The sequence below is a fragment of the Anolis sagrei genome, chromosome 4, assembly GCF_037176765.1.
Source record: "Anolis sagrei isolate rAnoSag1 chromosome 4, rAnoSag1.mat, whole genome shotgun sequence".
Lineage (NCBI taxonomy): Eukaryota > Metazoa > Chordata > Lepidosauria > Squamata > Dactyloidae > Anolis > Anolis sagrei.
In genome coordinates, this window is record NC_090024.1 from 125,819,336 (window position 1) to 125,833,688 (window position 14,353).

Here is a 14,353-nt window from a genome sequence, read left to right on the forward strand (position 1 = left end):
CTTCCACTAATAATAAATAGAGTAAAATAATAAATGTAACAATAACAATAATGGAGTAAAATAATAAATGTAATAATAACAATAATAAAATAATAAATGTAACAACAACAACAACAACAACAACAAAGTAAAATAATAAATAACATTGACTCGAGTATAAGCTGGGGGGAGACTTTTTCAGCCTAAAAAAAGGACTGAAAAACTAGGCTTATACTCGAGTATGTACAGTAAATACATAAATGCTGGTTGTCTTCCTCTTCAATAATAATAGCTATTCTGAGGGTCAATATCAATTACCTTCATGTGAAAGAGCTTTATAACATGGCACCAAAGTGTTTTCTTAAACTTGAATCCATGCTTTACTTGAGGTCGGGGATGGAATTATTCTAACAGAAGTGAAAAATAAGATAAATTTACATATATGTTTCTTATAGGCCTGGGTAACAACGCAAAAATTTGTTTCTAAAATCGATTCGTTTTTGGGGTTTTTTTGCGTTTCATTATTTAAAAGAATTACAAAATGTTCCTTTAAAAAAGTTCGGTATTTACGAAATTTCGTTATAATTAATGAATCGATTCGTTAAGATGGCGCATGTGCAAATCACTTTTTTTTCTTTTTTTAGAATATTTTTTGAATTTTTTTAAGAATAAAAGAAATATTTATCAGAAATATTTAAAAATGGAAAATTAACAAAATGCTTGCCCTGTTGTGGAGTGAACACAGCCACAGGACAGGGACAAACACACACACAGGCACACAAGGTTTTTTTCTTTTCTTAGAATATTTTTTGAATTTTTTTTAAGAATAAAAGAAATATATTTATCAGAAATATTTAAAAATGGAAAATTAACAAAATGCTTGCCCTGCCCTGTTGTGGGGCGAAAACAGGGCAAAGCCTCCCCGCTGCTCCCAGCAATGAATGAATGAATGAATGCAAGCACAAGCAATGAATGAATGAATGCAAGCAAGCAATGAATGAATGAATGAATGAATGCAAGCAAGCGGCCAAGAGCCAACCAAGCCTCCCTCCCGCACCTCCCGTCTCCTTCGCAATGAGCAATGCGGCCACGCGGAGCCGCTTTTAAAGGGCAGCCCGCCTAATCACAATGAGCCACGGTGCTTGGGAGCGCTGGATTGGCTCCCGGCGCACCCAGCATCCTCCATCCCTAAAACGTCATTACCGAAACGGGCGGAAGCTCGTAAAAAAGATGGAGGATGCCGTTTCGATATTTAAAAACACTTCCGGGTTTGAAAATAAGTTTTGTAATCGTTTTGTAATTGTTAAAAATAACGAATATTTAACGAATTACAAAATTAACAAACGAAACCGCCCAGGCCTAGTTTCTTAATTCAACAAATGTATTATTTGTCCTCAGTTTAAACTCTCTTAGTAGGAGAACACAATCCTCCCCTCTTGCTCCTCTAAGGCCTAGTCTACCTGGTTGCTTGGCTATCAATGGGATTTGCACAAGTGTTGCTTGTTTCATCATTTAACATTTGGTACTGTGGGTCTCCTCCAGGTTGTTTGTTTGTTTGTTTATTTATACCCCACTTAATCTCTCCCACAGGAGTCTCAAAGTGGTTGACGGGTGTGTGTGTGTATTTTGATTGTTCTTTTCCTGCATGGCAGGTGGTTGGACTGGATGGCCCTTGTGATCTTTTCTGACTCCATGATTTATGCTCCTATGACCCACCAATAGGATTGAGGCCCCGGATTGTCAGTGATTCAGCATGTAAGGCACTGAACACTGATAAGAAGAGGCATGTGCACTTCATAGCTGCTGTGGCACTCTAAGATTTCACATGCCGGGCTCTTTGTCTGCAAAATTATGATTATCAGTTGTTCTTGTAGTAATTAAAAATGTTTGCTTTTCCAGTAACCATTTGTAAGATGTCTTAGTCACTTTATCCTGCTGCATGACAGGAAGACATGGCAATCCTGGATTGCTTGTGTGAATCATCTCAGGAATATTAAATAATTGTGGAAGGCAGAGGAAAATAAAGACACTGTCTTGTAATGGAATGAGTGGCAGTGAGCAAGGAATGGAGGATATTCCTTCTCTCCCACTAGAGCTATCCCAATGAAGCCATCTCCCCTCTTTCTCACGCCCAGTATTTTGTGCTCCTGTTCAGGCTCCTTTTCCAGCTCCGGCAGTGGTATATTCTTTTCTGGTTCCAGTCAGCAAAATCAACACAGTGGTGGTAGTAGCAGCATTCTGTAGCAGAAGAGTCTCTAGAGCAGTTGTATAGCATCATTAGGAGCCTGGGAGACAGCGGAGAGGAGTACAGCACCACTAGAGAAGGAGCCAGAACAGAAGTGCAAACACAGGGCCTTCTTGGCAGCAACAACTGAGATGAGAAGCACCTTGGGCAAAGGGTAGTTGTCTTCCAATTGGTTACTTCATCATCATAGGTGGAGCCCCTGGTGGCGCAGTGGGTTAAACCCTTGTGCCGGCAGGACTGAAGACCGACAGGTCGCAGGATCGAATCCGGGGAGAAGCGGATGAGCTCCCTCTATCAGCTCCAGCTCCTCAGGCGGGGACATGAGAGAAACCTCCCACAAGGATGATAAAAACATCAAATCATCTGGGCATCCCCTGGGCAACGTCCTTGCAGACGGCCAATTCTCTCACACCAGAAGCGACTTGCAGTTTTTCAGGTTGCTCCTGACATGACAAAAAAAATCATCATAGGTGATCTCTCATGGCTGAGTATAATTGCCTTCCAACTTTAGGGTCTTGGTGGTGGATCCGTAGGTGACTGCAGAAACCTATTCTTGATCTGCATGTTCTTTTGCAATGAGGGCATTGATTTCCAGATGGAAGGCGGTCCTGACAAGGTCTGTCTGATAAGAATATGTGATTCTTTACAGTGTTCTGCTCGGTGTGGTGGTCCTGGCACAATGAAGAGGGAAGTACGCTGCTCTGTAGAACCAAATCTGTGCAATGACTCTGTGAGACCTATCAGCGAGAAGGAATGCTCTGGGCCTCCCTGTGACAGGCAGTGGACTGTCTCAGACTGGGGATCGGTGAGTCAACATAGATTGTTTTTTTTTTTAACTCCCTTTCCTTCACTTCTTCCACAGTAAGTAGATAGGATTAAGGATATATAGGAAGATTACAGGTTTGTGGACCCCTGGTGGCCGCTGAACTTGCTGACCAAAAGGTTGGTAGTTCGAATCTAGGGAGCAGGGTGAGCTCCCGCTGTTAGGTCCAACTTCTGCCAACCCAGCAGTTCGAAAACATGCAAATTTGAGTAGAGCAATAGGTACTGCTCCTGCAGGAAGGTAACAGTGCTCCATGCAGTCATGCTGGCCACATGACCTTGGAGGTGTCTATGGACAATGCCGGCTCTATGACTTAGAAATGGAGATGAGCACCACCCCCCCCAGAGTCAGACACAACTAGACTTAATGTCAGGGGAAACCTTAACTTTTACTTTACAGATTTTAGTGTGGGCACTATCAGACACTGCATGCCCATTCTGCATGGTCTTCAGTTTCACACTCAAGGTCAATTTTTGGATTTCTCTCTCTCTTTTATCATATTCTTGCATGTCTTAGTTATGGATGGTCCTATGCAAGTGAAGTGAAGAGGTTTAAGTGTGTACAAGGGAACATTTATGTTGGCATAAATATGGTGAAACAGGAACCTTTATGCCTATGTGGTGGGAATGTGACAAGGCACATAAATTTAATAGGAAAATTTTGCATCCATTCCTCATTCTATACAGCTGTGAAGAATAGAAATGCACCACAACATGCCAAAGTTGTACAAATGTTCCAAATGGTAGATGAAATCATCCAGATTGTTTCTTTGAAAGGCCTTTTTGTTTCTCCAAGTGCTCAGGCTTGTGTGGTGAGGGACGGATGAGCCGCTTTGTCACATGCCGCAATCTGGAGGGGAAAGTCATCTCAGATTCCCAGTGCAACCCCAAGACCAAGCCTCTGGCAATATACCCCTGTGGAGATAAGAATTGCCCTGCGCACTGGGTGGAGCAGGAATGGGATCAGGTGAGTCTGCATTGGGTCATGACACTGATTTGCTTAGGAAGCAATTCCCTCAGCTATAATAATAATAATTATTATTATTATTAATAATAATTTTTATTATTGTTGTTGTTATTCTGACACAAAAACACAGTATGTCACAGCAAATTAGATCTTTAGGCTGGATTTCGTATCACAAAATCACAAGTCGAACACTTCCCAACCGTCTAGGACTGTGTGGTGTATTTTCGAATGATGCACGCAGATCCAAGTAAGGTGGCCTTTTGCAGTTGACAGATTGTGATTTTGTCGATGTTTATTGTTTCCAAATGCCGGCTGAGATACTTTGGCATGGCACCCAGTGTGCCGAAGACCACTGGGACCACCTGTACTGGTTTATGCCAGAGCCTTTGCAGCTCGATTATTATTATTATTATTATTATTATTATTATTATTATTATTATTAGACATACTACAATATGAGTCCAAAGCAGACTTGCTGTTGTATTGGATCACACGTCGGACACTTCCCAAGTGTCTAGGACTGTGTGATGTATCGGCGAATAATGTGTGCAGATCCTAGTAAGGTGGCCTTTTGCAGCTGGCAGATGGTAATCTTGTCAGTGCCGATTGTGTTTAAGTGCAGGCCAAAGTCTTTAGGCACTGCACACAGTGTGCCAATTACCACTGGGACCACCTTGACTGGTTTGTGCCACAGTCTTTGCAGTTCAATCTTTAAATCCTCATATCGTGTCAGCTTTTCCAGTTGTTTCTCTTCAATCCTGCTGTCACCTGGGATTGCAACATCAACAATCCATGAGTATTGTGCTCCAAAACTCTATCTGTCTAAATTCGGAAGTCCCAGAGGAGTTTGACATGCTCATTTTCTGTAACTTTTTCGGGCTTGTGATCCCACCAGTTCTTTGTTGCAGGCAGATGGTATTTGTGGCACAACTTCCAATGAATCATCTGAGCAACGGTGTTGTGTCTCTGCTTGTAGTCTGTCTGTGCGATCTTCCTGCAGCAGCTGAGAATGTGATCTATTGTTTCATCTGCTTCCTTGCAGAGTCTACATTTGGGATCTGTTGTTTACTTTTCAATTGTGGCTCTGATGGCACTGGTTCTAATGGCTTGTTCTTGGGCTGCCAGAATCAGACCCTATTATTATTATTATGTTTATTATGTTTATTTATACCTTGCTTGTTCTCTCCACAAAGGAGACTCAAAGTGGCTAGGAGGCTAAAAGGTTTTGACTTCTACAGATGAGTGTGTTTTTTGGTTAATCCATTAAATCAGTTCTGTGCAGTGCCTTCACCTGAACTTCAAAGGTCTCAAATCGGGGATTCAAGATCTCAGTCCTGTATGCCCTTATAGCAGCACACAACCTCATAGACCAGATTTTGGACCCTTCTACACTGCCATATAAAAGCTGGAGATGTCTCTGCCTTGGTCCTTTCACTTTTGGCTGCTACTGCCCGGCATATTATCTGCTCTGAACTGGATTATATGGCAATGTAGACTAATATAATCCAGTTCAAAGCAGATAATATGCCGGGCAGTAGCATCCAATAGTGAAAGGACCAAGGCAGAGACATCTCCAGCTCATCCCCTGTTTGGGTATCAGCGAGCACGCCAATGACTTAAATCAAGAAATAGTTTTCTAAGATCTAAGAGACACCTGCTGGAGCACCTCAGCAAGTGAGAGTCCAAAAGTGGCAGGTTCAAACCCAGAACCTCAATCAATGGCTGATACCAAATGAGAGATTCCCTCCTGGGCACATAGAAAACTGGGTGACTTGTAAGGCACTGAACCGACTGTGCTCTGGCACCATGAGATACAGAGCCAACCTTAAGAAATGGGGCTACAAAATGGAATCGGCGACATGAGAGTGTGAAGAAGAGCAAACCACAGACCACCTACTGCAATGTAACCTGAGCCCTGCCACTTGCACAATGGAGGACCTTCTTGCAGCAACACCAGAGGCACTCCAAGTGGTCAGGAATTGGTCAAGGGACATTTAATAGAATACCAAATCTGCAAACTTTGTGTTTTGTTTTGTTTGTTTGTTTTTAATGCAATACAACTGTTTTGTTTTGCTCCTGACACAATAAATAAATAAATCTGGGTTATATGGCAGTGTAGAAGGGCCGTTGGCTTACTGAAGGGTTAGATCAGGGGTCTTCAAACTTTTTAAACAGAGGGCCAGGTCACAGTCCTTCAAACTGTTGGAGGGCCGGATTATAATTTGAAAAAAAACATGAAAGAATTCCTATGCTCACTGCACATATCTTATTTGTAGTGCAAAAAACACTTTAAAACAATACTATAATTAAAATGAATTTTTTAAACAAATATAAATGTATTAGTATTTTAATGGGAAGTGTGGGCCTGCTTTTGGCTGATGAGATAGGATTGTTGTTGTTGTTGTGTGCTTTCAAGTAGTTTCAGACTTAGGTTGACCCTGAGCGAGGGCCAGGTAAATGACCTTGGAGGGCCGTATCCAGCCATAGTTTGAGGACCTTTGAGTTAGAGGATAATAATGCAGTGGTCAGTCACTCATGTTCTGGAGAGGCCCTGCTCACATTCCCACCTCCTTCGTAGGCATGATTGGTGGGGACGAGGGAGAGGGCCTTCTCGGTGGTGGCCCCCTGACTCTGGAACTCACTTCCCAGGGACATTAGACATGCCCCAACGTTGGAAGTCTTTAGGAGGAACCTGAAAACGTGGTTGTTCCAGTATGCCTTCCCAGAATAAGGAGAACTCTCAGCAATATGTCCTCACAATGCACTTTAATACTGACTTAGGATGGACTGTGCTCCCTCTTTCTCTCTGAAAAATCCTATCCTAGTTATATTTTACCTTGTTCACGTCAGCATATTTTCAATTTTAATCTATTATGTTTGGCCCAGCCATTTTTAAAATTGTTTATGTCACTATTGATTGTTTTTTTGTTTATGTGATTTATATGATTTGTATTTTATTGATTGTTTATTGATGTGTTTATTGATGCTTTGTTTGATGTACTTTGGGCTTGGCCTCATGTAAGCCGCACTGAGTCCCTTGGGGAGATGGTATGTTGTACATTCGTTCAGTCGTCTCCGACTCTTCGTGACCTCATGGACCAGCCCACGCCAGAGCTCCCTGTCGGCCGTCACTACCCCCAGCTCCTTCAAGGTCAGTCCAGTCACTTCAAGGATGCCATCCATCCATCTTGCCCTTGGTCGGCCCCTCTTCCTTTTACCTTCCACTTTCCCCAGCATCATTGTCTTCTCTAAGCTTTGCTGTCTCCTCATGATGTGGCCAAAGTACTTCAGCTTTGTCTCTAGTATCTTTCCCTCCAGTGAGCAGTCGGGCTTTATTTCCTGGAGGATGGACTGGTTGGATCTTCTCGCAGTCCAAGGCACTCTCAGAACTTTCCTCCAAGTAGCGGGGTACAATAAAGAATAAAGTTTATTAATATTTATTATTATTTCAAGCACTTTTGATTCTATAAGGATGCTGCTACTAGTCTAATTTGTCAGTTGGTCATAGTTTCTCCGCTTATCCATCAGCTTGCCTTTTTAATTTGAAGTTCATGTGTAATACTGGTTTAAGGGATATATTTGTATACCCACAGCATTCCTCTTTCCTTCTTTAAAGGGCTGAAAAGTCTTCTTTCATCTCTTTGTTTCCTCTAATTTTCATAGAAATTACCTTTTTTCATTGCGAAAAGGAAAGAACAGAAAGAGAAGAGTGATATGTATGAAATGGGAGGGCAGGGGAATGGCCGTCAGAAGTGGGACAAATTGATGGTGTCCTCGGGGCAAGCAGGTCACCCTTGGAGAAGAGTACAGTTTATGTATCCCGTTCTGGGCCTTGCCACTATCTTTTTGTGAGTTGACATATATCATATATCAAGGAAGAAATGTATGGGAAAGAATTGTGTGAAAGACCATGAGTATTTTCTCCATCAACCTCCCAAAATCAACGGATGCTTAGCCGCTGCCCTTTCCTTCCATAACATAGCCAGACTAATCATCATCTTCTGGGACTTTGAGAAACAGCGAGACCTCTTGAATTGGCCTTGTGAGACAGGCTGATGTTCATTTAATATTTATTGAGTTAACTTGCATGGTTTTGCTTTCTGTCAGAAAAAATAAGAGACCTAAACTTGAAATCTAAATGAAGGAAATAAAAAAAAAACGTCCAACTTCTTAAGTGGATCACAAATATTAATAATGTAATGACAAAATCAGACAGCTCACATCCTGGGCAGAATGGAAAGAGGAAAAGAGTAGTCCCAAATTAATAAAAAGCAATAAAATATAATAGTTATCTGATGGATCAGGACTTCAGGAAATAAAGGTTCAAATCCTCACTCTGCTGTGGAAACCCACTGGTTGACTTTTGGCAAGCGACATTCTCTCATTGTTAGAGAAAGGTAATGAGAAACCTCCTCTGAATAAATCTGGAAGACACATAGCAATAATAACAACTAACTCCAGGACTGTGGCACAGCTGGCTGAGAGTCAGCTACATTAAGATCACTACTGACCAAAAGGTCATGAGTTTGAAGCCAGCCCGGGTTGGAGTGAGTTTCCAACCATTTTGTGGAGCTTGCTGTTGACCTTTGTATCCCAAAAGACAGCTGCATCTCTCAACTTACTTGTCCGAACGCATTCACCCCTACGTCCCATCTCGTAATCTAAGATCATCCGGGGAGACCCTGCTCTTGCTCCCATCAGTTGCGCAAATGCGTCTGGTGGGGACGAGAGACAGGTCCTTCTCGGCTGTGGCCCCTCGCCTATGGAACACACTCCCAAATGAGGTAAGATCTGCTCCCTCCCTCCTGCTTTTTAGAAAGAAATTAGAATCATGACTTTGGGACCAGGCCTTCAGACAGTAGATATTTGTAGTGTTTAAAGGACATGGACTAGAATGACAATACGATTGGCGAGACTGTTTTATTATTTATTGTTTTAATGATTGCTTATGTACTGTCCAATTATGATGTATGTTTTATTGTGGTTTTATTATTGTGGTTGTTATGGTTTGGCATCGCATCAGTGTCCAATGTATGGCACTGAAGTTTTGTTAGTTATTTGTAAACTGCTTTGAGTCCCCCTAGGGGTGAGAAAACCGGTATAGAAATACTGTAAATAAATAAATAAATAAATAAATTTAGATACCGCTTATGTGGGGAGGCTAATTTTAACTAATTTATGATGCCATAAAAATCTCCAGCAAGCATGCAAAGAATGAGGAAGTACTTCATCAGTGTCACAAATGGATGGTGTAGCAACAGCTCCCCTGGTGGCCAGAATACCCTCATAAAAGCTGGAATGATAAATAGCCTCCATGTGTCTGTGTGTTGTGACTCAGCTGGAACCACAGACACAGACCGATAGTGTTGTGACTAAGATGGGGTCTCAGAGTGACTATGACGAGGATGATGGGATTCAGGTTCACAATCAGGTTCAAAATGTTCCTGTTGTAGACAATGAGGAACAGGGTGTACAAGTTCAGTTTCCCACAGCAGGGAATGATGATTTTGATACTTAAACTAGCCAGGTGCAAATTGACTCAAAAGGAGGACAGTTCTCAGCCTGATAGTAGGCAGGAAGGCAACCAGGCTGACACTAACGAGCAGCCTGATCTTGATGATACGGGAAGCTTAGATTGGGCTGACCGTTTGGAATTCAGAGTTCTAAGGAGTGTGAGAATAGCCAACAAGAAGGAGGTCAGAGGCCAAAGAAAAGCTTTCATGTATTGCAAAGGGTATTAAGCAGTGTGTTTGAAAACAAACTTTTGTCAGAGCAACTTCTTGCTCAACCAAGCAGCTCGTGCTCGTATGCCTAGATTATCTTGCAGTTCTTGTGTCCGTGGTCTTGGGATTTTGTCATGTTCTCATGGGACTTTGTTTCGTTGGTGCCTCTTGGAATCCTGCTCTATAGTGCTACATTTTATTGATCTTTGAAACATCACTTCCTTTTTAAACAAAGACTTCAGCCTGTGTGCAGTTTTGGTGATTCAGCAAGGTAAGTCTATTCTGAGGTGCAACACTGTCTATATATCTTGTGTGTCTATGGCATTGAATGTTTGCCATGTACATGTACATTGTAATCTGGCCTGAGTCCCCTGCGGGGTGAGAAGGGCGGAATATAAATACTGTAAATAAATAAATAAACAAACATTACCATTATTTTTGTTTAAAAGGAAGACGGGTTTTTATGTTTAGCTTAGTTTTTTGCATCATCTTGATTTACACCTGGTAATTGCTAATATCACCTGGATTTGCAGATTAAAACAAAACCCAGCAGCTTTTTAATACTAATAGTTGAATGGCCTCCTCATCTTTTCCATTTTAGTGCAATGCCACATGTGGCCGTGGTGTCAAGAGGAGGACGGTTTTGTGTGTGGGGCTCGAAAATGGCCTGTACAGAGAATATCCCGAGGAGCACTGTGATGCTTTCCCAAAACCAGATATGCAGGCATCCTGTTTCAAGAGACCCTGTTCAACATGGTTTTCAACCTCTTGGTCACAGGTAGGGCACATTTGGGGTGAGGACAGTGGTGACGGTGGAAGCTTGAAGTAAGAATGGAAGGAATGAGTGAACATATAAAAATCTATATAAATAAAAATGTAATGTTCATTTGTGGGATTAACAGAACTCAAAAACCACTGGACGAATTGACACCAAATTTGGACATAATACTCCTAACAACCCAATGTATGTCCTTCATTAAAAAAAATGATTTTGTCATTTGGGAGTTGTACTTGCTGGGATTTATGGTTCACCTACAATCAAAGAGTTTTTGACACCAAGGAAAAAAGGCTTTTGTGGGTGAGGGAGGCAAGGTTTTTGACACCAAGGAAAAAAGGCTTTTGTGGGTGAGGGAGGCAGAAGGAGGGGAAGGAGCAGAAAAGAGGAGAGAAAGCTTGGAGACTGAGGAGGAGGAAAGCACAGAGCCCCTCAGTATGCTTTGCAGAGCCCCAAGGGCTCCACGGAGCACGGTTTGAGAACTGCTTCTCTAGACGAAGAGGATTCCATTACAATGGGGCCATGGCTGGAGAATTTCTTTTTACTTGCTCCTTCAATTGGTATAACAGTTGTCACCCTCACCCTCACTTCCTGCCAAATGGAGACATCTGTCAATCCTTTCCCAACCCCCTTCCTCTGCAGTGCAGCAAGACCTGTGGCACCGGCCTGCGTTTCCGCGAGGTGAAGTGCTACCAAGGAGAAACCCTCGGACAAGGCTGTGAGTCAGCTTCCAAGCCAGAAGCCAAGCAGACATGCCAGCTACAGCTATGTCCCACAGATGCCCCAGGTAAAGCAGATTTTCCTCATGGAGACCGTTGCAGGCTTTTGTGTTCAATATCGAACTTGGGGATTGTTCAGTGCGAAGGAATGAGATGATGGAGAAGGCTGAGCAGCTAACAATCTTCTCAGAAAGCGGTGGAAAGAGCAAGCTCTACAACTGCCATTAACTGATCTATTTAATTCCTAGGTTAAGGAGGGGGAAGAGAATAATGGGGGCAGCAGAGAATTGTGGATTCAAGGCCAGGAGGGTTGTGAGAAGAGGGGAGTTCAGTTCAGAGGGATATGTGGAAGAGAAGAACGGATCAAAGACTAAAGAGGATTAGGAAAAAGAAAAGTCTTTTAATTGTTTTATCTTGTTTATGCGGCTGTAAAGAAGGTAATATTACTGCCACCAATTTATATTGTGGCGAGGGAGGGAGACTGTTACTTTATTTTAAGAAAAACCTCTTTGCTCTTATACTGATTCAGTTTCTTCTTTTATATTAGCTGGAACTTTCTGTGTTCTGTTTAACCTTTGTACAGGCACTGAGACACACTTCTGTATAACCAAGTAACACAGTTTATTTATAACTTCTGGCTCCAACTTTTGTAGTTACAATTTGTGTTTTGTTGCAATCTTGAGGCTTACAGTCAGTATACTTGGTTTACTTTTCTGAAATAGACTTTCAATGTTTCACATTCACAAATATGTTACTTGCTTTACACACTCTTGACTGAGATTATTTTCTGACGAAAGCACCACTGGCTTTCTTTATGTTCCTAAAACTTGATCTCTGCTTAACTAACTGCTTCTATATATCAGAAGTCTTTAACACATCTTCATAACTGCTTATTTCTAACAAGAGTTCCTAACTCTTTTCTCTCACAGAAGTTCCTAACTGTCTCTTCACAAACCGCAATTCCTCAACTCTTTAGACTCTCTAACTGCTTATTTTAAAACCTTGGCTCCGCCCCTTTGGAATGTTTAGCTCTGCTCTTCCCAACTGTCATTTTGGCCTAGTAACCTGTTCAGATCCTGGGCCTACGCTAATCTGCATATGACCAATCGGCTTCCATATGCAAATGAATCCTATCTCTGTTGTTGCTACCCTGTCTGTGCCTATTCTTTCCTATCTGCCATATGTAAACATAGAGCTATACACCAAAAATTTTACATAGAGTAACAATTTCGCTACAGCGGCCTGCCCATTGTTATCGTTATTGTGATTGTGTTATTAGAATGTTATTTTATGACTGTGATTTTTTAAATGTAATTTTGATGATGTTGTTATTTGTTGTTTATGTTTTGATTTTATTGCTCTAATATGTTGTCCGGGCTTGGCCCCATATAAGCCACTCCAAGTCCCCACAGGGGAGATGGTGGCCGGAATCACTGGGTTGTTGTAGGTTTTTCCGGGCTATATGGCCATGTTCTAGAGGCATTTTCTCCTGACGTTTCACCTGCATCTATGGCAAGCATCCTCACTACCTCTGAGGATGCTTGCCATAGATGCAGGTGAAACGTCAGGAGAAAATGCCTCTAGAACATGGCCATATAGCCCGGAAAAACCTACAACAACCCAGTGATTCCGGCCATGAAAGCCTTCGACAATACATTAAAATGGACAGGGTTGGAGAGCTCTTATTCTTTGAGAGCAGGGATTCATGACAAAGACTGAAGTCTTCATATTGATATGAAATCGGTTGGGTTCTATTCTTCTTGTGAAATAGTCAAACAAGGTTATATTTTTAAGGAACTGCTTCTTTTTTTCTAGATGAAGACTGTGAAGATAAAGCAACTGCTAACTGTGTGTTGGTCCTCAAAGTGAAGCTCTGTTCACACTGGTACTACAGAAAGGCTTGCTGTAGATCTTGCAGGAGCAAATCACGCTGATCCTTCACATGGTCCTTTCCAGCCTGGAAGAAGGTGCTTGACTGAAATACACCAGAAACCTTGATGCCTGACTCACATGGATTCTTAGACTATATCATATCCAGCTTCTAGATTTTTTGTGTTTCCAGACGTCAGAAAGGCTCTGTTTATAGGCCTTTCCAAAAGAGACAATACCTCCTTCCGACAGTTCAACTCCCAAACTGATGGAGCTGCCCACACGTCTTTTGATACAGGTTTTTTGTCAAGTGGAATTTCAAAATATCCATGCTTCATGTACTGCCACCAAAACTTTCTTGGCTATATCTCCTTGGCTGACTAAGTTAATTGTTGTTGTTTCAGCTCCTTCCCCCATACAGCTCATGCCTTTACATTTATGTAGTACTTTGGATTGCACGGTTTTTGGAGCAGCCCAAAAGTCTATCACTCCATCTCTCCCTTCTATAGCAACCAATCAGAAAATTGTGGAAAGCCTATAATCCGGATTTCATGATTGTGGCCCTCCCTGACCATATAATTGTCATGGTCAATATCTGCTGGTAGACAATAATCAGTGTTGGTCCAAGTTAAAGTAGACTCGCTAACTGAAGTATTGAATAACCAAGTTTCCATTGATTCAGTAAGTCTATTTCAGTTGGGGAATAGCACTTGAATTCTGGCCATATTCTCTAAACCATGTTCTCTATTAATTTGCCCAGTCTTTAAAAGCCATAAATGAAACACAGACAAAAGGTCCACTCACATACCCAAAGAAAGGAACAAGGGATAGTAACAAAAGTAGATTGCTGAAATGCCCCATATAGCAAGTTGTTTGTATTTAGTAGTCTTCCATCCACTTGATCAATGATTTAAAAGCATTGTTTCACAATAAAGAGAGTGAAAACTACATTTGTTTTTCTACAGTGTGAAAACATTTGTGGGTAGAGAAAGGGATCCAAGGCAGATGACAAAAGGCAATGGATGACATGGGAGTTTTGAAACTCTGTGTGTATGTATATGAGTGTGTGTGTGTGTGTGTACACACAGTATCGGACACAGTGTTGTAATTTTTGAGTTTTTTTTAATACTGGTAGCCAGATTTTGTTCATTTTCATGGTTTCCTCCTTTCTGTTGAAATTGTCCACATGCTTGTGGATTTCAATGGCTTCTCTGTTTACAACAGCAAAATGCTAATCAAGGTGGTCAGTTGAAA

The 14,353-nt window shown here is 41.7% G+C and overlaps 1 protein-coding gene across 3 annotated transcripts in view; it reads left to right on the forward strand.

The window, feature by feature from the left end:
• LOC132774378 (ADAMTS-like protein 2) overlaps window positions 1–14,049 on the forward strand; it is a 56,534-nt gene extending 42,485 nt beyond the window's left edge. For 2 of the 3 annotated variants that reach the window (XM_060774444.2, XM_060774445.2), the window contains exons 14-18: window positions 2,874–3,029; window positions 3,843–4,013; window positions 10,338–10,514; window positions 11,154–11,298; window positions 13,046–14,049. In XM_060774444.2, coding sequence (XP_060630427.2) covers window positions 2,874–3,029; window positions 3,843–4,013; window positions 10,338–10,514; window positions 11,154–11,298; window positions 13,046–13,164 — 768 coding nt within the window. In that variant the 3' untranslated portion in view covers window positions 13,165–14,049. The remainder of the gene's footprint in view (window positions 1–2,873; window positions 3,030–3,842; window positions 4,014–10,337; window positions 10,515–11,153; window positions 11,299–13,045) is intronic. The other variant, XR_010909832.1, reaches the window with a different exon arrangement.
• Window positions 14,050–14,353: the final 304 nt, after the last annotated feature.